At 40.7% G+C, this 27,989-nt stretch overlaps 2 protein-coding genes and 1 non-coding gene across 3 annotated transcripts in view; 1 reads left to right on the top strand and 2 right to left on the bottom strand.

Moving 5' to 3' along the window:
• The window catches only part of LOC133570631 (uncharacterized), a 682,377-nt gene that overhangs the window by 478,434 nt on the left and 175,954 nt on the right, over positions 1-27,989 (bottom strand). The gene's annotated exons all lie outside the window — the stretch shown is intronic.
• On the bottom strand, positions 18,013-18,131 carry LOC133571184 (5S ribosomal RNA). Its single transcript, XR_009810340.1, has one exon. It is a non-coding gene; the product is annotated as a 5S ribosomal RNA (ribosomal RNA).
• On the top strand, positions 23,665-27,640 carry LOC140680139 (uncharacterized). Its single transcript, XM_072916511.1, has 2 exons — positions 23,665-23,674; positions 24,716-27,640. Exons 1-2 carry the CDS (start codon positions 23,665-23,667, stop codon positions 26,020-26,022), a joined length of 1,317 nt encoding a protein of 438 aa, XP_072772612.1. The 3' UTR covers positions 26,023-27,640.

A 27,989-nucleotide genomic window follows, 5' to 3' on the forward strand; every position in this document is an offset into this window, starting at 1 on the left:
CTGCCGCCAGACCCCCATTGAATCTGCCGGAGTGTGTGAGCAATTCAGGGACAAAGGACCTCGGTAGCACGGCAAGCAATGGCGGCAGTTTGTTCCCGCAGACGAGCGAGCTAAACCCCCTGGATGTCTTGGCTCACACCGTCCCTTATGCCACCGAAGATGATCAAGAGCAGAATATCCACCCTAGCTTCCCTGGCCTGCTGACATCAACTCCAAAACTGGACAGATCAGCTTTCAGGAAAAGAGAGCGGATGAGGGTATGTCTACAGAATATATTAATTGATGAAAACTGGGCTGTCTGCACTCTCAAAGTGCATGTTGTTGCCAAATGTATTTCATATGCTGTAAACCTAGTTCATAGTTGTTAGTTTCCTTTAATGCCAAACAAACACATACCAATCGTTGGTTAGAAGGCGATCGCCGAATTCGTCCTCGCTTTCTCCCGTGTCGCTGGCTGTCGTGTCGTTTTCCTCGGTTTCGCTTGCATACGGTTCAAACCGATATGGCTCAATAGCTTCAGTTTCTTCTTCAATTTGGTTTTGGCTACCTGCCTCCACACTACAACCATCCGTTTCAATACATGCGTAATCTGTTGAATCGCCTAAACCGCTGAAATCCGAGTCTGAATCCGAGCTAATGTCGCTATATCTTGCTGTTCTATCCGCCATGTTTGTTTGTGTTGGCTTCACTATGTGACGTCACAGGAAAATGGATGGGTGTATATAACGATGGTTAAAATCAGGCACTTTGAAGCTTTTTTTAGGGATATTGCGTGATGGGTAAAATTTTGAAATAAAACTTCGAAATAAAATAAGCCACTGGGAACGGATTTTTAATGGTTTTAACCCTTCTGAAATTGTGATAATGTTCCCCTTTAAACATTAAACCATAATCTTTGACTTCAAACCTTTTAACTTTAACCATTTGCTATTTTAACTTAAACTTTAAACCTGTTAACATTTTAACTTCAGCTTTAAACTTTTACATGAGCTTTAAAGTGGTCAAACACAGTATGCAATCAATGCTCAAATGTAATGCAGTCATTTAACTTGAAGGCAGCAGTTTAAACAAACAAATGAGGATAGTTCAGTAAGTAATTTTACAAGCTTGCAGGTTCAAGTTAAAGGGGAACATCACAGTTTCAGAAGGGTTAAAACCATTAAAAATCAGTTCCCAGTGGCTTATTATATTTTTCAAAGTTTTTTTCAAAATTTGACCCATCACGCAATATCCCTAAAAAAAGCTTCAAAGTGCCTGATTTTAACCATCGTTATATACACCCGTCCATTTTCCTGTGACGTCACATAGTGATGCCAACACAAACAAACATGGCGGAAAGAACAGCAAGCTATAGCGACATTAGCTCGGATTCAGACTCGGATTTCAGCGGCTTAAGCGATTCAACAGATTACGCATGTATTGAAACGGATGGTTGTAGTGTGGAGGCAGGTAGCGAAAACCAAATTGAAGAAGAAACTGAAGCTATTGAGCCATATCGGTTTGAACCGTATGCAAGCGAAACCGAGGAAAACGACACGACAGCCAGCGACACGAGAGAAAGCGAGGATGAATTCGGCGATCGCCTTCTAACCAACGATTGGTATGTGTTTGTTTGGCATTAAAGGAAACTAACAACTATGAACTAGGTTTACAGCATATGAAATACATTTGGCAACAACATGCACTTTGAGAGTGCAGACAGCCCAATTTTCATCAGTTAATATATTCTGTAGACATACCCTCATCTGCACTCTTTTCCTGAAAGCTGATCTGTCCAGTTTTGGAGTTGATGTCAGCAGGCCAGGGAAGCTAGGGTCGATATTCTTCTTCTTGATCATCTTCGGTGGCATAAGGGACGGTGTGAGCCAAGACATCCAGGGGGTTTAGCTCGCTCGTCTGCGGGAACAAACTGCCGCCATTGCTTGCCGTGCTACCGAGGTCCTTTGTCCCTGAATTGCTCACACACTCCGGCAGATTCAATGGGGGTCTGGCGGCAGATTTCTTTGACTTTATGGTTGGAAATGCATCTGCTTTGAGTGTCGCAGGATATCCACACATTCTTGCCATCTCTGTCGTAGCATAGCTTTCGTGGGTAAAGTGTGCGGAACAAACGTCCAATTTCTTGCCACTTTGGCATCTTTGGGCCACTGGTGCAACTTGAATCCGTCCCTGTTGGTGTTGTTACACCCTCCGACAACACACCGACGAGGCATGATGTCTCCAAGGTACGGAAAACAGTCGAAAAAACAGAAAGTAACAGAGCTGATTTGACTCGGTGTTTGAGAAAATGGCGGATTGCTTCCCGATGTGACGTCACAACGTGACGTCATCGCTCCGAGAGCGAATAATAGAAAAGCGTTTAATTCGCCAAAATTCACCCATTTAGAGTTCGGAAATCGGTTAAAAATATATATGGTCTTTTTTCTGCAACATCAAGGTATATATTGACGCTTACATAGGTCTGCTGATAATGTTCCCCTTTAACTTGAAGGCAAACAAAGTAGGATAGTTCAGTAAGCAATTTAACAAGCTTGCAGGTTGAAGTTAAACATATCACACAAACATTTCCATGGTCATCAAATGAAGCATATTCACCGACCATTGGTGTGTTTGGAGAAACTTGTTGAGTGGATCTTGCGGTTGTGGCTGCTAGCTGTTCTTCCTTCCATGTAGTTTGTTTGGTGAATGAGTCTGACTGACCTCCTTCCTTTTACCCTGCCTTCAATTAGTCATTTGGCGGCCATTTTACCTCGGCTTTCTGGGAATTGTAGTTTTCACTGATTTTGACCACGTAGGGCATGGATTACTGCCACTTCTGAGTTTTTAACTCCACAGCTACTATTTTATTGTATTTTGTCATTGTTAAAGAGAGGACATCTTATTATTTTCATTTGTTTTTTTTCACACATATTGATGTTATTATCCAATTAAAAGTATGAATGAATAAAATGGTTAACAAAATGTGGACTCTGGTAGATTAGCAGCATTGTTACATCATGGATGTTAACTACTGCAAAACATCAACAAAGAAGAAAAATGCTGAAGTTAGCAACACATCACTGAACTTTAGAGCCATCGTGAGTGGAGTTGCTTGTTTTTATTGCTGCATTTGTACTTATTTCACCTCACATCTTCACTTTTAATCCTAAAGTCTTCTTCACATATATTGTTGTAGGCTTCTAACATTTATGTTTCTGATGTGTGTGTGTAGTCTGTGGAAAGGGTTGTTGTCCCTTGTGGATCCAATTGTTCACTTGCACAGATACATCTTCATCATCATCATCATCATCATCAGACGTTACTGGTCCACTACTGGACAAAACCTTAGCATTAATGTTTTAATATAAGTGTGACCTCATTATTCCTTGATAATAAGACTAAAAATACAGCTTTAAGCACCTCTTGTAGTACTCCAACTCGCCACACTGAGAAGTGGGGGCGATCATGAGCTAGCAGATGCATGTTGCTATCATGTTTTATCAGAGAGGAAGACAGCATTTGTGTTTACTTTTTGTCAGATCCAAGTTTTAATGCTCTGCTGAATAAATGAATCACTATGGCTGCCAATATGGAGGATTATTTATATATTTAAGATCAAATACTTCTCTTAACAGCTAGAAAAATGACACCACACACCAGAGGTGGGACCAAGTCATTGTTTTGCAAGTCACAAGTAAGTCTCAAGTCTTTGCCCTCAAGTCCGAGTCAAGTCCCGAGTCAAGACAGGCAAGCCCCGAGTCAAGTCCAAAGTCAAGACTGGAAAGTCTCAAGTCAAGTCCTAAGTCCTGCATTTTGAGTTTCGAGTCCTTTCAAGTCCTTTTAACCACAGACTAATATATTAACACAGATTGTGTATGCTTTTCAAACGCTGTATTTATTTATTAAAACAAGTGCATTTTAAATTGCAGGAAAGAAAATTGTGCTGACATTGCACTTTATAATAGCACTATTAACCAGTCATTTTAAACATTAACTCATTCCTTTACAGAACAAACACATTGAAAAATAAAGTGCAAATGTACTTATTTGTACAAAAGTGTTAACATTGAAAAAACATGACATATACGTGAACATAACAAAAAAGTTGTACTTTTTATATGTCAGGGCCCTATGCTGCATTGCATTTGCAAAAGACCAAATTAGCCAAGAGTCTGTCAGTCATTTGTGCACGATGGGGGCGTAGTATGATGCCACCATGGCTGAAAACTCGCTCCACTGGAGCACTGGAGGCAGGCACTGCCAAGACTCTCATGGCCACTCGGAACAGTGAAGGAAGAGTCTTCATGTTCAATGCCCAGAACAAAAGGGGGGAGAGAGTTTTTTTGGGTTGGTGCACTACTTGTAAGTGTATCTTGTGTTTTTTATGTTGATTTAATTAAAAAAAGAGAAAAAAAAAATTATTTCTTGTGCGGCCCGATACCAATCGATCCACGGACCAGTACCGGGCCGCGGCCCGGTGGTTGGGGACCACTGAGGTAAACAACCAACAGTATGTCAGAAAGCTAGCTAAAACGGTACCCATATTCATAATATAGTATACATTTTAACTGACCTTTATTTGACTATTTTTGTCTTTTTTTAGGTGGCTAAAATACGCGGTGCTGCTGACCGCCGTCTAACGTTACGTGTGATATATTGACTAACGTAACCCTGCTTAAAGAAATCACTGAACAAAAAGTATGAATAAGGTAGTGAACTGCAACAGATTCCCGTGTTTGCAATAACGTTATAACGTTAGCAGTGAGTTTACAGCCTCACTGATTTAACTACACAGCAAATAAAAGTCACGTTACTTAGCCAATAAACGTTATCTTACATTCAAAACTTACCCTTCTTTGTGCAACTTCAAATGCCGGACGAAGTTGGAAGTTGTTGCCTCTCCATCAGTCATTTTGGAACCGCATGTGTTGCATACTGCAAACCGTTTTGTGTTGACCACCTCGTAATTTTTATACCCAAACAAAATTATTTTAGGTATCATTTTTTGTTCACTGGCGTGTGGTTTGGACATGTCTTCTTCGTTGGTTGTCCTGCAATTTGATTGGATGAATGCTGTGTGATGAAAACAAAGTAGATGTAATTTGATTGGCTGTTGTACTGAGACCACACCAGCTGACACACGCAACGCTGATAGACAAGTACACAATGAAAAATACGGAGCGCTCCCGAATAACTTTTTCATCTTTGGGTTTTGGGGAAAGTAGCAAGTCATGTCAAGTCATGTCAATTCAAAAGGCTCAAGTCCAAGTGAAGTCACAAGTCATTGATGTTAAAGTCTAAGTCGAGTTGCAAGTCTTTTTACATTTTGTCAAGTCGAGTCTAAAGTCATCAAATTCATGACTCGAGTCTGACTCGAGTCCAAGTCATGTGACTCGAGTCCACACCTCTGCCACACACTCAAAAAATGACTCATTGGATAAACTCAATTAAAATGAGGGCAGGATTTCCATCCAACAAATATATGTTGGCCCAACTCAAAATTAGTACATTCTCACAATACAACAAAAATGTGTTAATCCAACTAATTTTTAGCAAATAAAGCCAAACTGAAATTATTGCAATAACTAAGTGAAATTGATTTACATTTGTCAGACTAATTTTTAACAAATACAGCTCAAATGAATTTATTTTGGTTACTAAGTGAAATTGATTTTATGTGCCCAACTCAAAATTGATTGGAAATTAAGCAAGCTAAAAATCACCCTACATCCCATAAAAACACATCAGACAAAACCTGGTTGGTATTTTTAATGTAGAATAATCCTTAATTCAACAATCTTGAATATAACACCACAAGATGTCAAAGTTACTTGCAAACACAAACCAAAATGTTGCGTTTGAGTGAAAACAAAACATCAAGAAGTCAATTTGACATAAAGATGTCAGATTTGCGTACCAACACAGACCAACAACTTAGTTTTATATAAACAAAGATGTCAAATTGACTTGATACAAAGCATAGAGAACTCAGTCTTAGTTATAAAACACCAAGAAACAGTTTTACCTTTTCTTAAATAACTCCAGGCAAACTTTACGAGAAATGGTTCTCCAAAATAGTTTAAAGTGGTGTAAAATGAACACTCAGGAAACTGCAAAAACACATTTGAGTCCTGCGCAAGTGTGCTAATGTAGCCATTAGCCTAAATGGAATGGAGTTCCATCCATCCATTTTCTACCGCTTGTCCCTTTTGGGGGTTGCGGGAGCCTATCTCAGCTGCATTCAGTAAAGAAAAGAAAACAAGGCAACTACAAAATTCCCATGCATCAAATTGGCAACAAACAAAAATAAATAAGAAAAAGTTAACATTCACAGAGCAGGAATCTGATATTAATGGGATGTTAGCAAATAGCTTTTGAACGTTAGCAAGTAAAAACAAAACATGAGACAGTACTAGCTATTCAAAAAATAAAAATCCAAAATCTTGAATGGAAGTCAATCCATTTATCCTGAGTTGAGTGATGAAACGGAGGAGAGAAGTGTGGAGGGTCGTCACACTCAGAGATCAAATGTGGAGGTAAAGTTGATCCAATCCAAACCCTAAAGTCATCTCTCTCCACTCCCCATGACTGCATTTCATATGTTGATTGTGTACTTCAGCACTTCACTCTTCTTCCCTGTAACTTAGTCAATTCTGAGTCCAATTCTCAAGTTGAAAATGTTGTAGGTCATATTGTCTTAAATGGGTGAAAATGAAGGCAAAAACAAAAATAAAGATCCGATGATGAAGTTTGTCAACAAGTGTTCACCTCTCATGCAAACAACTTGATTTCCAGCTGCTGTATCTTTGTGTTCAGCTTGTGCCCATCCAGGTTCATTAGGATCTTCTGGGAAAACTCAAATGTGTACTTGAGGTTGTCTGCAAAGCTTAGATCAAGGGCATAAATGAGGCCAAATATCATTATGACCCTCATGATGACAATGTCCACGTTGCTCAGGACTTTAAAGCCTACGATAACAACTCCCACATCCTCTGGCTGCCTATCGCCATCTCCACACATTATGTACAAACCCTGTTTCCATATGAGTTGGGAAATTGTGTTAGATGTAAATATAAACGGAATACAATGATTTGCAAATCCTTTTCAACCCATATTCAGTTGAATGCACTACAAAGACAACATATTTGATGTTCAAACTCATAAACTTTATTTTTTTTTTGCAAATAATAATTAACTTAGAATTTCATGGCTGCAACACGTGCCAAAGTAGTTGGGAAAGGGCATGTTCACCACTGTGTTACATCACCTTTTCTTTTAACAACACTCAGTAAACGTTTGGGAACTGAGGAGACACATTTTTGAAGCTTCTCAGGTGGAATTCTTTCCCATTCTTGCTTGATGTACAGCTTAAGTTGTTCAACAGTCCGGGGGTCTCCCTTCTGCTATTTTAGGCTTCATATTGCACCACACATTTTCAATGGGAGACAGGTCTGGACTACAGGCAGGTCAGTCTAGTACCCGCACTCTTTTACTATGAAGCCACGTTGATGTAACACATGGCTTGGCATTGTCTTGCTGAAATAAGCAGGGGCGTCCATGATAACGTTGCTTGGATGGCAACATATGTTGCTCCAAAACCTGTATGTACCTTTCAGCATTAATGGTGCCTTCACAGATGTGTGAGTTACCCATGTCTTGGCCACTAATTCACCCCCATACCATCACACATGCTGGCTTTTACACTTTGTGCCTATAACAATCCGGATGGTTCTTTTCCTCTTTGGTCCGGAGAACACGACGTCCACAGTTTCCAAAAACAATTTGAAATGTGGACTCGTCAGACCACAAAACACTTTTCCACTTTGTATCAGTCCATCTTAGATGAGCTCAGGCCCAGCGAAGCCGACGGCGTTTCTGGGTGTTGTTGATAAACGGTTTTCACCTTGCATAGGAGAGTTTTAACTTGCACTTACAGATGTAGCGACCAACTGTAGTTACTGACAGTGGGTTTCTGAAGTGTTCCTGAGCCCATGTGGTGATATCCTTTACACATTGATGTCGCTTGTTGATGCAGTACAGCCTGAGGGATCGAAGGTCACAGGCTAAGCTGCTTACATGCAGTGATTTCTCCAGATTCTCTGAACCCTTTGATGATATTACGGACCGTAGATGGTGAAATCCCTAAATTCCTGCTTGAGAAAGGTTTTTCTTAAACCGTTCAACAATTTGTTCACGCATTTGTTGACAAAGTGGTGACCCTCTCCCCATCCTTGTTTGTGAATGACTGAGCATTTCATGGAATCTACTTTTATACCCAATCATGGCACCCTCCTCTTCCCAATTTGCCTGTTCATTATATAAATATATGTATATATATAATATTTGAAATTGGCCAGTAAATAAGTTGAGCAAGCAGCCATGAACATAATGCAATTGTTGCAGCATGATCCTTTTAAGCAACCACATCCCTATAGAGATGGACCTGTGGCACAGAAATAGCTGTTTTACTCCACAGGGCCTCCGCCCGTTTGCCACTACCAGCTTAGGAGATTCTGACTCTGTCTTTTCTTGCACTTACCAGTGATTGCAAACAAAAATAAAAATTCAAAGAGCCCCATTGTTTATTCAAAAAGTTGTAGTGTGTTGAGCTCCGAGGACCACAATATATGTAAATAAGAATGGGTAAGACTATTTCATGCTACTGTGTAACACAAACTATTAACTTAGCAGATATTCCTTGAAGAAAGTGTGTGGATCTTCATTGAGGTAGATAACAAGGCTTCTCAGGATGCACTCCCTCCTGATGTCAATGTCGTCACACTAAAGCAGGGTGGAAAATCTAAACAGAATGTAGCTAAATATTGGTGCAACAGTGGCACAGGGAGGGGGGCAAGTTGACTAGAGGGTGTAAAGAAAACTAGATAAACCAGCACAGCTTCTGAAGACTAGAGTATAACATCTGTAACACATTTCTGAGCAGGGCACACAACCATAAAGGCCCCAAACCAGCTTGTAGTTGCTTTGCACACCAAAAAAGTGGATGAATGAAAGGGAAACTCTAAACTATTTTGCACAAAGCTTAGGCCACTTACTATATATAAATAAATCAATTCAATAAAACAGTTCTACCATTTCTACTTACCAAATCTATGTTTGCCAGAACTTCTTTGATTTGTTGCCCCTTCACTCCTCCTCTGCTTTTGAAGATGTGCATCAGCTTGAGTGAAAAGTGGTGCAGTTGTGACACAAACTTTGACTGCAGTGGCTTTGTAGTGATCCACAAGAACTCCTCATTAGTCTGAAAAATATTCAATCAAATGTATTTAGAAAAATGTGCCATTTTCTTACAGTTAAATACATAAAAATAAAAGTTAACTTACTTCACTCTGCTGGAACAGGGCAGGCCACCACTTTTTGAATCCCTCTATCATGGGCCTCTGTTCAACGACCTCTCGTCGTCTGTGGGAGAAGGTTTTTTTTCCATTTTTGCTTTTATCACCACTTCATTGTCACGCTTTTTTATTTCTGACAACAAAGCCATTCTCTCACTTTCCAAGCTTTCTGTGGTTTGGCCTTTTGGGTGCAGTGGTATGTAGTAAACTTCAGCCTTTGTCGCTTTCTTGAAGTTGGCTGCAGCTTTGCCTTGGCCTTATTCCACTGGGCATCTGGTATGTACTCAACTGGCTCTAAAACAGAAAAGTGAGATGTTTAGTACTGTTTACGTTTATATGCAGTAGCAAGGGGGCCGTCCTTTGCGATAGCTACGCCTAATTGATTAGATTGGCATAGGACAGTGGACAGCTCATCAGTTAGTGACTCTTGAACTTGTAGTTTATGATGCTGAAATACATCGCAAACTAAAACTTTTGTGACAGGCCAAGATGCTGTACTTAAGACCTCATCAATAACTGACTTTAGAATATGAACAATATTTTATAACTTCAATAAAATACAAGCAATTTCCTGTTCAATAGATATTTGCAATTTCAATTGTTGCATCATCACAACTCAGTGACGTGCAGCCACTAGAGGTAGGTGAGGCGGGGCCTCACCTGTCATCATGGAAAGAAAAAAAATGTAAAAAGATTTTTTTTTTATTAAATTGTTATATGTATCCAGTGATTATACTATAAAGTTATTTTCCATTTAACTTCACCAGTTTTAGATTATTTTTATTCAAAATCGCTGAATTTTCACATTTGCCGTTCAAATACTGAGAAGAAACGGTGCGGTGAACAGCAGCCAGTTGAGGCACGTCACTCAGTGCCTCAACATGGATTGCACAATGACTTGGCTAACTGCTGGTCTGCTGTGCAGTGAGACTGTATTGCTATATGAATTATATTATACATTTCCATAGTTTAGTTAGCTGAGGTATATAATGTACAGTGTATTTTGTCAACAACTGTATGTGTGTAACGTATTTATTGTGCTGAGCGATCATAAAACGGCTGCAAAAGACGCACTGGCTGAGGCTCCAGTAGCCCCGCCTCCTGCACCCCCGCCGTAGAATTGTTATATCAACTAAAGCCCACACTTAAACTTTCCACGTGCAAGATTGAATCTATTTAAAAAATGTATTTCATAAGAAGCCAAAAAGTGCAAAAACAATAATGTTCGTGTTGGAGGAGTTGTGAATGACTGCAGGGCCACAACATTAGGTACACCTGCAGACTGCAGGTGTACCTAATTCACAACTCCTCCAACACGAACATTATTGTTTTTGCACTTTTTGGCTTCTTATTAAATAACTTTTGTAACCTATTTTCATGGGCTTTCCTCTTTGTGATGTTAAGTTCCTGTTATGCGCTGTTATACAGTATATGCCTCGAGCTCTTATTTTGAAGGCGCTAAGAGCGGAAGTGATGACATGGGGTGGAGCGGAAGTTTTTGAAAGAAAGTAAATAAAGTGGTCCTCGTGTAAACTGGAGCCTCCGTGTTTGTTATTTTGTAGTTTCATACAGTATAGGCCACATTTATAAACCCTCGGTTACACTTTTTTAAATAGATTCAATCTTGCACGTGGAAAGTTTAAGTGAGGCCTTTAGTTGCGGCGCATGGACTTAATTTGTAAGTAAAGGTAAGACCATAATAACGTTTTTTTTATTAAATGTGCTTTTTTGTGTGCTACAGTTTGTATGTGTAAAGTTAAAGTTAAGTTAAAGTAGCAATGATTGTCACACACACACTAGGTATAATGAAATGTGTCGTCTGTATTTGACCCATCCCCTTGATAACCCCCTGGGAGGTGAGGGGAGCAGTGGGCAGCAGCGGCGCCGCGCCTGGGAATCATTTTTGGTGATTTAACCCCCAATTCCAAGCCTTGATGCTGAGTGCCAAGCAGGGAAGAATGCTGGTATGAGCTTTTAAACATAACCCGTTAACTGCTGCCAATCAAATGGTGAATAAGATACTCTTTAGGGTTCATATGTTTGTAAATCTGACTGTGATGAAGTCAGTGCCTCACCAGCCATCAACCTCACCGCACGTCACTGTCACAACTAAGTGTTTCAAATTCATGATCTGTATCGACAGACTCTATTGGCCCAGCTTCAGATTTGTCTGACATTAGCTCTAAAATCTATCAATGAATGTTGGTTGTGTTTCCTGCTTTTGTGTGTGTTAAATGTACTGTATACATTTGTTTTAAATGAGCAAGCTAAAAATATACATGGAACCGTTTCATTACGCCTCAGATGTCGATTTATGTGTTGAAAATAATCTCTTTTTGTCGTTAGGTCTTTGCATGTGGGAGTTTGCTGTTTACCATGAACTTTGTATGAATGATTTAGTAGCTCACTAAAACTGCATGGGCAATGTGTATATGGACATGGATAACGATAACTGCCCCTTAAATGCCCGTGAGTCTGCCTAAAATGCTGCAACAACAAATACCTGCTTGCTAGTTCCAAACTGCATTCTTTACACTGCCACAATCATAATCCTGAAATAGAGACTAAAGAGAATTAGCATGTATCACATCAAAAGGATGACAATGATAGAGATCACAAAACACAGAACCTATTACTTACAATCACGAGGCTGCCACAAGGAGCTTGGTAACACTTAACATTAGGAGGCTGCCACAAGGAGCTTGGTAACACTTAACATTAGGAGGCTGCCTCATGAAGCTTGAAAACAATGATCTATCTGCAAAAGATGATGGTCTGCCCAGAACTGCCTCGGCTACTTCCATGTAAGCCTTCTCCATTACTCTGAAGTCGCGTTCCACCTCTTCATCTTCCACTCCACCCTGCTTCTCCTCCTCCAAGACTTGGTACCTATTTCTTAGACTGATGGGAAATGTCTTCCAGATGTTTTCCTTCCTCAGCTTTGCCGCGTCATACTTGACTCTGGCGCTTTTCTTCTCATTAGGTTTTCTCTTAAGCCTCAGCCTAATTGTTGTGCAAACCAAATAGTGGTCCCTTCCGATGTCTGCAGACCTGTATGCTCTTGTATATCCATCTATTTTCTACCGCTTGTCCCTTTTTGGGGTCGCGGGGGGTGCTGGAGCCTATCTCAGCTGCATTCGGGCGGAAGGCGGGGTACACCCTGGACAAGTCGCCACCTCATCGCAGGGCCAACACAGATAGACAGACAACACTCACACTCACATTCACACACTAGCGACCATTTAGTGTTGCCAATCAACCTATCCCCAGGTGCATGTCTTTGGAGGTGGGAGGGGCCTATCCCCAGGTGCATGTTTTTGGAGGTGGGAGGAAGCCGGAGTACCCGGAGAGAACCCACGCAGTCACGGGGAGAACATGCAAATTCCACACAGAAAGATCCTAAAACCCGGGATTGAACCCAGGACTGCTCAGGACCTTCGTATTGTGAGGCACATGCACTAACCCCTCTTCCACCGTGCTGCCCGCTCTTGTATATCATCTACTGAATTCCTGAAATGCTTACTGACAAGTGTATGATCTATCTGATTCTTGGTCTTCCCATCTGGAGATACCCATGTTGCCTTGTGTATGTCTTTTTGTGGGAACCGAGTCCCAGTTATGACCAGCTCATTCATGTCACACATTTCGCAGAGTCGTTCTCCATTGTTGTTCCTTCTTCCGAGCCCATGTTTGCCCATGACTCTCTCATAAACCTGTCACAATCAACATGTCGTGTTTGTTCCTCCTGTCAAGTACGTCTTGTAGAATTCGTCCTTAGCTTGTTCTTCTGCATATTCTGTTGGGGCGTAGGTGTGTATGAAAGTCAGTTTGATGTGTTGGTAATGGTACCTGGCTTAAATATTTATTTCGTTGACAGGTGTCCAATCAATCAGGGCTCTTACTGCAGTTTTTGACATTAGTATGCCTGCGCCTTGCCTGTGGTTGTCGTCGTCTCTTCCAGAGTAAATGATTGTTTCTCCTTCTGCCAATTCTACTTTTCCTTGTTCTGTCCAGTGTGTTTAGCAGATTCTTATGATGTCGATTCCTTTGGTGGTTAGTTATTTTGCTGCCAGTGCTATATTGCCACTTGTGTAAAGTGTTCGAACCTTCCAATTTCCAATCTTCATCGTTTTTCTGGGGTGCAGCAGAAGCTTTTTCGGCCTTAGGGCGTCCCGTTGGTTCTGTTGGCTTTGGCCCTTGGGTCATGGTGTCTCTCTCATTTCGAGGACTGGCTACAGCGTTTCCCGCTAGTGAATTTGCTCTGCTATGGGTTTCTGTAATAAACTCTTTTTTACGGGAGCGGGTTATTGGCCCTAAGTCTAACCCCTAACCTGGAGAACTGGTGGGATCACTCTTGGTCTGGTCTCTACCCTTCGACCTGTTCGGCATGGGAGACCCTGCCAGGAGTATTAGACTCCAGCCGACATAGCTCTTGAGGTCATGGAGGCGCGCGAACCATCTCATCACGATAAGGTAGTGATGCGTCGGGGTGGAAAATCACATAGAAAAACTAGGAAAAAGGCCAAAACGGATAGCAACCAGATGGGTTGAATATGTAACTGAGCTATATGATGACACAAACTGAGCAAAAATGCAATTTATAGAGTTAACTGATGGATATAATATTATAACAGGGGAAGTAATAACTGCAATATTTACAATAAAGAAAGGAAAAGCTAACGGTCCAGATGATATACTAACAGAATCATCACTGAAAGCTCGAAATGAACATGATACCGTATTTTCTGGACTATAAGGCACACTTAAAATTCATAATTTTTTTAAAAAATCGACAGAATAATTCTGGTTGTGCTTACCGACCTCGAAGCTATTTTATTTGGTGCCTGAGAATTTTGAACATAACAATCTTTCAAAATGTTTTAATATGACTTTGGTAAGCTAAGAAGCAGCAACGCTTGATGGATTGTCGGAGCATTACGGCTAGCGTAGTCAGAGGTGCTATGATTCAACATACGGCTTTTATTATGGTGTGTGTATAAGGACCGCAAAATGGCACCTATTAGGAGACATATGGCGTTTTGTTACACAATATTATGCAAAATCAACTTTTCTTACCTTCTGGTACCTGCTGATGTGTATTTGGATCTGCATAAGTCCTGACAATTTGCGCGCCTCCGCCATTGTAGTCCGGCACCATATCGACACCGCAGTCGATAAGCTTCTTCTTTTTCTCTATCTTCTTGTTATGGGACATTCATCCTCTGCTGTTGCCATTTCTAATATAAAGTAGTGTAAAGTTCTAATTTATATCTCGCCATGGAAGCCCTAAAAACTACCGGTGTCGTGAGTTTACATTATTCACCCACGGACTTTAGTTATTAGAGAGTCGGAAGGTTTTTCACGGGAAACATTTCCGGCGTTGTTGTTGCATTAGTGAGCCACGGATGAGGAGATGCTGCTCCGTTATTGATTGAAGTAAAGTCTGAATGTCATTAAAACAGTTAGCGCCATCTTTTGACACTTCTTCTACTCCCGTCCTTGCACGCTACACCGCTACAACAAAGATGAGGGGGAGAAGACGCTGTCCAAGCCACGTAAATAAGACCGCCCACAAAACATCCTGAAGCGTCGGTCAGAAGACGGCTTGAAGATGATCTGCAAAACATAATTTATGAAACATTTTCACCAAAGAACTGAGATAGGCTCCAGCACCCCCCGCGACCCTGAAAGGAACAAACGGTAGAAAATGGATGGACGGAACCACCATTACAAGTTATGTAGACCACAAGGAAGGGTTTTAAATTTAGGAAAAAAAATCACAATATGACCCTTTTAATGTGCCTTACAATCCGGTGCACCTTTTGTATAAAATAGACCTGACTAGACCTGCTCATCGGCAGTGCGCCTTATAATCTGGTGTGCCCTATGTTACGGAAAATACACTACAAAATTATTAACAAGTTATTAACGTTGTGCAACATCATTTACAACAGTGGATGTATACCAGCTGAATTGGGACAATCCTTTTTTGTTCCTTGGCTAAAAAAAACCCCACAAGATTGTGCCGATTTCCGAACTATCGGTAATGGTGCCATTACCGAAGGCAGTAGGCCAGTAAGAGTCGTAGTTGTGAGTCATAGTTCATGATGAATATTATAAAGATAATTATCAAAAATATGTATTTTATTTTAGCTCTAATTGAGAGTTAATTTGGTTACATGTTGGATATTCGTAGTTGTAGCAGGAGCTAGAAAAGAAACCATGATGTTCAATATTACAAATGTATATAAAATCCAATTAAACTTACATTTTAAAACAAAAAGGTGTGAATGACATTAGAAAAAAACACTTCAAATATAAAGTGAATTTGAGATTTTAGGTCATATGACCAGGAATATTTTGAAAAGAAACATCCATCCATTTTCTACCGCTTGTCCCTTTCGGGGTCGCGGGGGGTGATGTAGCCTATCTCAGCTGCATTCAGGCGGAAGGCGGCGTACACCCTGGACAAGTCGCCACCTCTTCACAGGGGAAACACAGATAGACAACATTCACACTCATATTCACACACTAGGGCAGTGGTCTCGAACACGCGGCCCGCGGGCCAATTGCGGCCTGCGAGACGTTATTTTGCGGCCCGCACCTTAATATGAAAATGTAATGTTAGTACGGCCCGCAAGTTTTATATGAATGGCCCTTGACAGCGTCATACTTGTAAACCCTCCCGATTTTTCCGGGAGTCTCCCGAATTTCAGTGCCCCTCCCGGAAATCTCCAGGGGCAACCATTCTCCCGAATTTCTGCCGATTTTCACCCAGACAATAATACTAAGGGCGTGCCGTGATGGCACTGCCTTTAGCGTCCTCTACAGCCTGTACAAACAGCGTGCCAGCCCAGTCACATGTTGTATTTGACTTCTGTAGACACACGTAAGTGACTACAAGACATGCTTGATCAACAGCCATACAGGTCACACTGAGGGTGGCCGTATAAACAAGTTGAACACTGTTAAAAATATGCGCCACACTGTGAACCCACACCAAACAAGAATGACAAACACATTCCGGGAAAACATCCGCACTGTAACACAACATAAACACAACAGAACAAATACCCAGAATCCCATGAAGCCCTAACTCTTCCGGGCTACAATATACACGCCCGTTACCACCAAACCCCACCCCGCCCCGAGTTATGGCTGCAAGGTGTTCTCCCACAACATCAGACGCTATTTTTTTTTTTTTTAACTTTAAACCTATAAACTTTGATATCAACTTCAGATCTATCCGTCAATTATACGTTAATATATTTTATATTTTATGCTATTTTTGTCAAAGAAAATGTTGCCTTTTATATGCAAACACACAAAATATGTAATATTTCCCCCAACAAATATTTAAAAGTGGAATTTTTAATGTGCAGTAATTGGAGCCTTCAATAGGTCAATAATTCATAACAACATTATTTTGATTCATTATTATTTTTTGAGCAATGACAGCTTTAAAGGAAAAAAACACCTTGTGTTATAAGAGTCAACATTGCAACTTTTTTCGTTACTTTCACCTGTTTGCTCTTTTTTTGTTTTGTTTTTATGTATGAGTATTTTTAAGTCAGGAGTATTTTTCAGGTCCCAGTGCTGACAAACTGTTTCAGGCCAACAGTCCACCTCGAGTCTGACATGATTTGAAGACGTTGTGTCTGCCTTTATTCATCCAAGTCCTTCAAGAGAAATGCAAACTAATACTTTTTAAATACATGGGCTCTTGTATGCCTTTTAATTTTGGGTCTAAACTTTTATAAATAAAATAAAGTAATTGACGAGTAAATCATTGTCAGATATTTCCTATTGTTAATCAACACAATACATTAGCAAAATCTGGCACATTTGGTCTTGTACTCGGTTTAATGTTGTGTTCAATTAATTATAAATGAAATAAAACAATCAACAACAACATTTTCATATTAATAAAATAACACAACACATCAGTTTAGGTAATCCCTGCATATTTACTGCTCCTGTTGTGTTCTAATTAAATTAAGTAATTAATTCATTCATTTATACAGCACACATTCTCATATTGTGTATTAATTATGATACATTGTTATATTGTTATATTGCTAGAACTTCTGTACGGCCAAACTGTTACTGCATTCACTTCTTGTAGTTGTGTATCTTCACCTTACTAAACGTGAACAGGTGAATAATACTCTCCCCTCTTCTTATCAGCTGCAGAAAATTAAATATTGTTTTTACGTTGAAGTGTCAAAAAAGTATGCAATGTTGTTTTGAAAAGAAGTTCCTTTCTTGGGAGGTAGCGGAATGTCATCATCATCCGTGATTGGTTAAATGTTGAAATATGCTAATGAGACCGGAAGTAAAGCAGCCGTTCTGTCATTGGCCAAATATTAAATGTGTTGAAGAAAGTTGGACAGAGGCGGATCTGATTGGCTTAGAAAGTGTGAGATGTTGGAATAAGGCACGCTGATTGGTTCATATCACCCCGGTGTTGAACATATTGACGGACTATCAGCGCTCAAAAGTCCGTGACTGGTCAATTTATAATATGACATGTGTTTTTGTAGCCGGGTAAGATGGCAAAAACAGACCAAAGATGGATAAATATTAGACATGTTAGGGTAAATTGAACTGAAAGTGAAATAAAAACCATTGTTTTCTTTTGCAAGAAGTGAGAAAGAGCGCCCTCTGGCGTGAGTGTAAAAGCTTACAGCACCTGGTATTCCCAGGCGGTCTCCCATCCAAGTACTAACCAGGCCCGACCCTGCTTAGCTTCCGAGATCGGACGAGATCGGGCGTGTTCAGGGTAGTATGGCCGTAAGGCTAAAGACGAAGTTATATTAACCTTTTTAAATGTAACTATTACAGACGGGGTGAGAGACATCCATCCATCCATTTTCTACTGCTTGTCCCTTACCTCGCCCAGACGCCCACGCCTCCTACCACTCCGTCCTGCATGAAGCTGAGGAGCCACGACTCGTCTCGCTCTGATCAGGCAACTTATGATTTAAAGGGGTCATATAAGCTACTGTTTATTTACCAAAATAAGGTGTATGTCTTTGTTTTGAAAATGTAAAAGTTTATTTTTATTTTCGGAATGTTGAAATAGTTGTACCGGGGGTGGGGGGAAGAGGTGGTTACTTGTTTCTCTCGCGAGATCTGTAAAAGAGCTGGTTAATTGTTTCTCTCGCGAGATCTTACAAGACTGCGCGCGAAGCAAACAGGGCGAGGATAAAGCAAGATGGCGTCTGACGGTGAAGACGTTATTGCAGTCGTCACAGTTCAGTGTTCTTAATCTGTGCGTCCATGTACACATATATGTCCTTTATTACACTCTATTAAATAGAGTCATAATAACTGTTTGTATATTAGTCTGAGCGCACTTTGATGCTTCTCCAGCTAGCTTAGCTTGCTAGTTAGCTTAGCTTGTTAGCTGCTAACAAAGAGAGACGGAAGTGATGAAAACACATCGCTAAGCAGAGATCAAGTGTGAGTGTAAAGTGTTGTGATTGTGTGAAAATGTGCGAAAGAACCATAGCAGAGTACGAGGAGGAACTTTGTCCAACAAAAGAGGAGAAGGAGCGACAACATGAAAAACATCAAGTTGTGTTACACACAACAGGTTTGTTTACTTCTTACTCTCACATCTTTACTAACTTTATATTTATTATTAACACTTTTCTTCAATAGATTGTCTATAGGAAGATGAATTGTCATGTGAGGATGTTCAGACACACAATATTTATGAGAGGTTGATGTTCCTCTCAGTTTGTAACAAAGTGTATCAACATGTTTACACAAAACTAAGACAAAGTCAGAGTCAGTTACCATGGTAACTGTAAACCTAGCCTGCTAGCTGGCAGGTTTGACAAGTTATTTATGTGTGTAAAAGCTATACGGACCTGTTATTTCCTTCATATTGGTGCAGCCATTAACCTACTACAACACCTGCTACATCCACCTACTACAGGGGTCGGCAACCTTTACCACTCAAAGAGCCATTTTGACCCGTTTCACAAATTAAAGAAAACAATGGGAGCCACAAAACTCTTTTGAAATTTAAAATGAAATAACACTGCATACAAAGTTTTTTTTTGCTTTGTGCTATGTATAAACCAGGGGTCTCAGACACGCGGCCCGTACCTTAATATGAAAATGTAATGTTAGTGCGGCCCGCGAATTTTATATGAATGCTGCTTGACAGCATCACACTTGCCAACCCTCCCGATTTTTCCGGGAGACTCCCGAATTCCAGGGTAACTATTCTCACGAATGTCTGCTGATTTTCACCCTAACAACAGTAATAAGGGCGTGCCGTGATGGCACTGCCTTTAGCGCCCTCTACAACCATTTGTACATGCAGCGTGCCAGCCCAGTTACATGTTGTATGCGGCCTCTGCAGACACACATGAGTGACTGCAATGCATACTTGGTCAACAGCCATACAGTTCACACTGAGGGTGGCTATATAAACAACTTTAACACTGTTACAAATATGCGCCACACTGTGAACCCACACCAAACAAGAATGACAAACACATTTCGGGAGAACATCCGCATTGTAACACAACATAAACACAACAGAACAAATACAATACGTGTGTCGGTTGAGGTGGGTGGGGTTTGGTGGTAGCGGGGGTGTACAATGTAGCCCGGAAGAGTTAGGGCTGCATAGGATTCTGGGTATTTGTTCTGTTGTGTTTATGTTGTGTTACAGTGCGGATGTTCTCCTGAAATGTGTTTGTCATACTTGTTTGGTGTGGGTTCACAGTGTGGCGCATATTAGTAACAGTGTTAAAGTTGTTTTATACGGCCACCCTCAGTGTGACCTGTATGGCTGTTGACCAAGTATGCCTTGCAGTCACTTACGTGTGTAAGCAGAGGCCGCATACAACATGTGACTGGGCCGGCACGCAGATAGTATGGTGAAAAAGCGGACGCGACGACAGGTTGTAGAGGACGCTAAAGGCAGTGCCATCACGGCACGCCCTCAATGTTGTTGTCCGGGTGAAAATCGGGGAATGTTTGCTCCGGGAGAGGCACTGAAATCCGGAAGTCTCCCGGAAAAATTGGGAGGGTCAGCAAGTATGCAGCTTAGCCGAATCAGAGTGATCAAAGAGCCGCATGCGGCTTTGGAGCCGCGGGTTGCCGACCCCTGACCTACTACAACACCTACTACATCGACCGACTCGATGTAGTGTGCATGCTGACTACTAGGTTGTGAGTTCAAACCCCGACTGAGTCATACCAAAGACTATAAAAATGGGACCCATTACCTCCCTGCTTGGCACTCAGCATCAAAGGTTGGAAGTGGAAGTTAAATCACCATAAAAGTTATTGCACCGCTGCTGCTCACTGCTCCCCTCACCTCCCAGGGGGTGATCAAGGGTGATGGGTCAAATGCAGAGAATAATCTGGCCACACCTAGTGTGTGTGTGACAATCATTGGTACTTTAACTTTTTAATGTGACAGTGATTGTGGAAAAAGCAAAGCCTGATCTAAAGATGACATCTTGATCTCATACCATCTCAAACCAATTGGCCGTTCATTATTAAGTGAAATGTCTTAAAGTCGCTTAAATTCGTCTTTAAAGGGGAACATTATCACCAGACCTATGTAAGCGTCAATATATACCTTGATGTTGCAGAAAAAAGACCATATTTTTTTTTAACCGATTTCCAAACTCTAAATGGGTGAATTTTGGCGAATTAAACGCCTTTCTGTTATTCGCTCTCGAAGCGATGACGTCACAGCGTGATGTCACATCGGGAAGCAATCCGCCATTTTGTCAAACACATTACAAACACCAAGTCAAATCAGCTCTGTTATTTTCCGTTTTTTCGACTGTTTTCTGTACCTTGGAGACATCATGCCTCGTCGGTGTGTTGTCGGAGGGTGTAACAACACCAACAGGGACGGATTCAAGTTGCACCAGTGGCCCAAAGATGCCAAAGTGGCAAGAAATTGGACGTTTGTTCCGCACACTTTACCCACGAAAGCTATGCTACGACAGAGATGGCAAGAATGTGTGGATATCCTGCGACACTCAAAGCAGATGCATTTACAACCATAAAGTCAAAGAAATCTGCCGCCAGACCCCCAAGAAAAGAGAGCGGATGAGGGTATGTCTACAGAATATATTAATTGATGAAAACTGGGCTGTCTGCACTCTCAAAGTGCATGTTGTTGCCAAATGTATTTCATATGCTGTAAACCTAGTTCATAGTTGTTAGTTTCCTTTAATGCCAAACAAACACATACCAATCGTTGGTTAGAAGGCGATCGCCCAATTCGTGCTCGCTTTCTCCCGTGTCGCTGGCTGTCGTGTCGTTTTCGTGGGTTTCGCTTGCATACGGTTCAAACCGATATGGCTCAATAGCTTCAGTTTCTTCTTCAATTTGGTTTTCGCTACCTGCCTCCACACTACAACCATCCGTTTCAATACATGCGTAATCTGTTGAAGCGCTTAAGCCGCTGAAATCCGAGTCTGAATCCGAGCTAATGTCGCTATAGCTTGCTGTTCTATCCGCCATGTTTGTTTGTATTGGCATCACTATGTGACGTCACAGGAAAATGGACGGGTGTATATAACGATGGTTAAAATCAGGCACTTTGAAGCTTTTTTTTAGGGATATTGCGTGATGGGTAAAATTTAGAAAAAAACTTCGAAAAATAAAATAAGCCACTGGGAACTGATTTTTAATGGTTTTAACCCTTCTGAAATTGTGATAATGTTCCCCTTTAACCAAGCAACACTATGTTTTATCCAGATTAATCGAAAACATTTCCAGTAGAACACTTGATTAATAAAATGTTCAATAGCCATAGCCCTATACTTCATGTACAATTTAATATTTAGCATGTAGGAGTTAAAATGTGTTTTGTTTGTGTCCTGTAGACATCCATCAGCTGATTGGACACCAAGAAGAATGTCTCCCTCATCTACAGGGGGACAGTTTCACTTTAGAGGATCCACAGCCCTCACATTTTAAAGGGGACAAGGAAGATCCACAGCCCCCTTATTTTAAAGAGGAAGAGGAGGGAGAGTGTGTTGTAGGGCAGGAGGAGGATGATGTCAGCAAGTTTCCACTGACTGTTGTCTCTGTGAAGACTGAAGAGCATGAAGACAAAGCACCTGAGTCCTCACAGCTTCATCACAGTCCAAGTAAGCACAACATCCACATATCATCTAATACAATATAAATACAAGTCCACTTGCAATGGAGCCAATGGGAGGTCCTCTATAACCATCCAAAATACACCAACAATACTCCATTTGCATTTTGTGGCTTGAATGTCCACCAAGTGTTAGTTGAGTTGAGTTGACTTGACTTTGAGTTCATTTGGAACATGCAAGCATACAACATGATACATCACACATGCATGCATACAACATGATACATCACACATGCAAGCATACAACATGATACATCACACATGCAAGCATACAACATGATACATCACACATGCATGCATACAACATGATACATCACACATGCAAGCATACAACATGATACATCACACATGCATGCATACAACATGATACATCACACATGCAAGCATACAACATGATACATCACACATGCATGCATACAACATGATACATCACACATGCAAGCATACAACATGATACATCACACATGCATGCATACAACATGATACATCACACATGCATGCATACAACATGATACATCACACATGCATGCATACAACATGATACATCACACATGCATGCATACAACATGATACATCACACATGCATGCATACAACATGATACATCACACATGCATGCATACAACATGATACATCACACATGCATGCATACAACATGATACATCACACATGCATGCATACAACATGACACATCACACATGCATGCATACAACATGATACATCACACATGCATGCATACAACATGATACATCACACATGCATGCATACAACATGATACATCACACATGCATGCATACAACATGATACATCACACATGCATGCATACAACATGATACATCACACATGCATGCATACAACATGATACATCACACATGCAAGCATACAACATGATACATCACACATGCATGCATACAACATGATACATCACACATGCATGCATACAACATGATACATCACACATGCATGCATACAACATGATACATCACACATGTATGCATACAACATGATACATCACACATGCAAGCATACAACATGATACATCACACATGCAAGCATACAACATGATACATCACACATGCATGCATACAACATGATACATCACACATGCATGTATACAACATGATACATCACACATGCATGCATCCAACATGATGCATCACACATGCATGCATACAACATGCATGTGCTATAGTACTGTATTCAGTGCTGTAGCCTTAACAGACATTATAACAAAATGAAAACAATGGAAAACAAAAAACAAAAACAAATGAGCATTGGACTTTCTTTTTCTTTCTTTTTTTTTACATATTTGAAAATATGCATTGTGGGACGCCATTGCAGGATGGAGATCACTCAGTGTTAAAAGCCATGGAATAAAAGTATGTTTTTAAGAGCGATTTAAAAACAGGAAGACAAGAGGCCTGTCTAACACTCAGAGGTAAGTCGTTCCAGAGCTTGGGAGCAGCAACGGCGAAAGCTCTGTCACCTCTAAGCTTCAGCCTTGTGTCAGGGACCGTCAACAGCAGCTGATCGGCTGATCTTAGGGATCGGGTGGGGCAGTAAGGCTGAAGGAGGTCGGAGAGATATGTTGGAACGAGGTTGTTTAGACATTTAAAAACAAATAGTAGGAGTTTAAAATGTATTGGGTAACGCACAGGGAGCCAGTGAAGGGACGCTAATATAGGGGTGATGTGCTCACACCTGCGGGTCTGTGTTAGCAGACGAGCAGCAGAGTTCTGCACGAGCTGCAGGCGGGCGAGGGAGTCCTGGCTAATGCCTACATACAGGGTATTGCAGTAGCCTAGACCAGTCAAGATAAAGGCATGGATTAATTTCTCAAGATCATGTCCTGACAGAAACGGTTTCACTTTCGCTGTTTGGCGTAGTTGATAAAAGCTTTTTTGTACGACGCTGCTGATTTGTTTTTCAAACTTAAAATCTGAGTCAAACATTACCTCCAGGTTTGTGACACAGTCACTAAGTCACTAAGATACTAATATATATATTAAATGTAGCTTTGACGTGGCAAGCTACTTTTGCAGTGTAGCTTGTAGTGTAGCGTGCTCCAATTCTCTGAGGATAGCTTAGCTCCATTTAATTGAGAGTAACTTGTAGCTTAGCTTACTACATTGTCCAGGTAGCTTGCCCATCACTGTCTATTTGGCCTAGCTCACATGTCAATAGTTTGAATACTGCAAACTTCAATACAGTAACACCTCATTTGTTCTGCAGACGTCCAGCGGGTGTCAGCGGGGAGTCATGAAGAGGAGTGGCACACCAGTGTGGGACAGAAGGAGCTACAGGCCCCCTCCCACATTAAAGAGGAGCAGCTTCATGATGAAGATGAAGCTCAGTCCTTACAGCTTCATCACAGTCAAAGTGAGGAGAACAGAGGGGCGGAGCTTGTAAGTCAACACATCACAGAAGCTGATGGAGAGCATTGTGAAGATATCAAGTCAGAACCAGACAGCATCTTTGCTCCACTGTCAGACATGGACCACATGATGTCACACTCTTCTGATCACAGTGACCACATCCAAAAACCTTTGGAGAGTAAAAATGACTCTAAAGGTGATACGAGACATCACACTAACAACAAACACTTTGACTGCTCTGAATGTGGGAAATCATTTAGACTGAAGAGTGATTGTACAAGACACATGAGAACACACACTGGAGAGAAACCTTTTACTTGCTCTGTTTGTAAGAAGAGTTTCTCCAGAAAGGGTGTCATGACCAGACACATGAGGAGGACACACACTGGAGAGAAACCTTTTGCCTGCTCAGCTTGTGCTAAAAGATTCAACACTAAGTATGCAATGACCACACACATGAGAACACACACAGGTGAGAAACCTTTTACTTGCTCTGTTTGTAAGAAGAGTTTCTCCAAAAAGGAACGCATGACCACACACATGAGAACACACACTGGAGAGAAACCTTTTGCTTGCTCAGCTTGTGCTAAAAGATTCATCACGAAGAAGGAAATTATATTGCACATGAGAACACACACACGTGAGAAACCTTTTACTTGCTCTGTTTGTAAGAAGAGTTTCTCCAGAAAGGGTGACATGACCACACACATGAGAACACACACTGGAGAGAAACCTTTTGCTTGCTCAGCTTGTGCTAAAAGATTTAACACTAACAATGACATGATAGTACACATGAGAACACACACAGGTGAGAAACCGTTTACTTGCCCTGTTTGTAAGAAGAGTTTCTCCAGAAAGGAATGCATGACCACACACATGAAAACACACACTGGAGAGAAACCTTTTGCTTGCTCAGCTTGTGCTAAACGATTCAACACCAAGTATGACATGATATTACACATGAGAACACACACAGGTGAGAAACCTTTTACTTGCTCTGTTTGTAAGAAGAGTTTCTCCAGAAAGCAAAACATGACCACACACATGAGAACACACACTGGAAAGAAACCGTTTAGTTGCACTGTGTGTGATAAAAGGTTCAGGTATAAGTATCAGGCCAGTAAACACAAGTGTGTAACAGTCATGGAAGCTGCAGGGATTTAAAAACACTTAAACAGCTGTAACAAACGCACCCATGTTCTCCTGGTGTCTCTGCCACTACGCAAATTAAGGAGTCACGGGTGGGACCTGATATTCAGCTGGAAATAATTAATACAGTAAATAAACACAAGACATGTATAACTATTAGCCACAACACAACCAGGCTTATATTTAATATGCCACAAATTAATCCCGCATAACAAACACCTCCCCCCTCCCGTCCATATAACCCGCCAATACATCTCAAACACCCGCACAAAACACTCAATCCCACAGCCCAAAGTACCGTTCACCTCCCCAAAGTTCATATAACACATATATTTCCCCAAAGTCCCCAAAGTTGCGTACGTGACATGCACATAGCGGTACGCACGTACGTGCAAGCGATGAAATGTTTGGAAGCCGCAGCTACGTACTCTCGGTACCGCGTCTGCGTATCCAACTCAAAGTCCTCCTGGAAAAAGTCTCTGTTGTCCCGGTTCTCCACAGGCCAATGGAAAGTCCACAAAAAAGGTAAAGAATGAGGATTCTTCCATGAAGTGGCTCCGTAGCAAAAAACGCTGGGTCTGACAGGTGCTCCTAGGTGGTTTGTGACCTCAATTTCCACTTCCGCCCGGTCTGATAGCACCGGATGCCTTTTATATCCCCACATTTTATTACGTTACATATTTAATAGTAACATGATTATTTAATACGCCTGTAACAGTTTATAATAAGTACATGGATGACATAATAAGTATATATATATATATATATATATATATATATATATATATATATATTTATTTTCCCAGCTGAGCACAAGTTAATTGTGACTGGCAATATTTATTATATATATATACGCCTCGATGGACCACTATGGCCATCACACAGTGATTGTGCTAAATGTAGTTTAAAAACACAGCATGTTTAATAAGAATGTATATTTGATGTTGTATGTAGTGCTTCTCATCTTCTAGTCTTATATGTTGTCCTGTGCTTACTTTTTAACTTGTGTGCATGTATTGAATATTATATATGTAGCTACATTTTTTTTTTCTCATCTTTGAAGAGAAGACATCTTATTAGTTTCATTTGGGGTTTTTTCCACACATTTTTCCATTGCATTTTATTGATGTTATTTTCCAATTAAAAGTAAGAATGAATAAAATGGTTAACAAAATGTGGACTCTGGTAGATTAGCAGCATTGTTACATCATGGATGTTAACTACTGCAAAACATCAACAAAGAAGAAAAATGCTGAAGTTAGCAACACATCACTGAACTTTAGAGCCATCGTGAGTGGAGTTGCTTGTTTTTATTGCTGCATTTGTACTTATTTCACCTCACATCTTCACTTTTAATCCTAAAGTCTTCTTCACATATATTGTTGTAGGCTTCTAACATTTATGTTTCTGATGTGTGTGTGTAGTCTGTGGAAAGGGTTGTTGTCCCTTGTGGATCCAATTGTTCACTTGCACAGATACATCTTCATCATCCTCATCATCATCATCATCATCATCACCGGCCCACTACCGGACGAAACCTCAGCATTAATGTTTTAATATAAGTGTGACCTCATTATTCCTTGATAATAAGACTAAAAATACAGATTTAAGCACTGTATTAGAGTGCTTCTTGTAGTACTCCAACTCGCCACACTGAGAAGTGGGGGCGATCATGAGCTAGCAGATGCATGTTGCTATCATGTTTTATCAGCGAGGAAGACAACATTTGTGTTTACTTTTTGTCAGATCCAAGTTTTAATGCTCTGCTGAATAAATTAATCACTATGGCTGCCAATATGGAGGATTATTTATATATTTAAGATCAAATACTTCTCTTAACAGGTAGAAAAATGACACCACAATAAAAGTGAAGCAGCAGCAGGACTCAGTAAATATTTTATTAATTGACTAATTAATAAATTATAAAGAGTAACATGACAGTGGATATTTCACAAGAGTTGAGTAAAAAGTGTAAAATGGGA

Source organism: Nerophis lumbriciformis, linkage group LG28, assembly GCF_033978685.3.
Source record: "Nerophis lumbriciformis linkage group LG28, RoL_Nlum_v2.1, whole genome shotgun sequence".
Taxonomy (NCBI): domain Eukaryota; kingdom Metazoa; phylum Chordata; class Actinopteri; order Syngnathiformes; family Syngnathidae; genus Nerophis; species Nerophis lumbriciformis.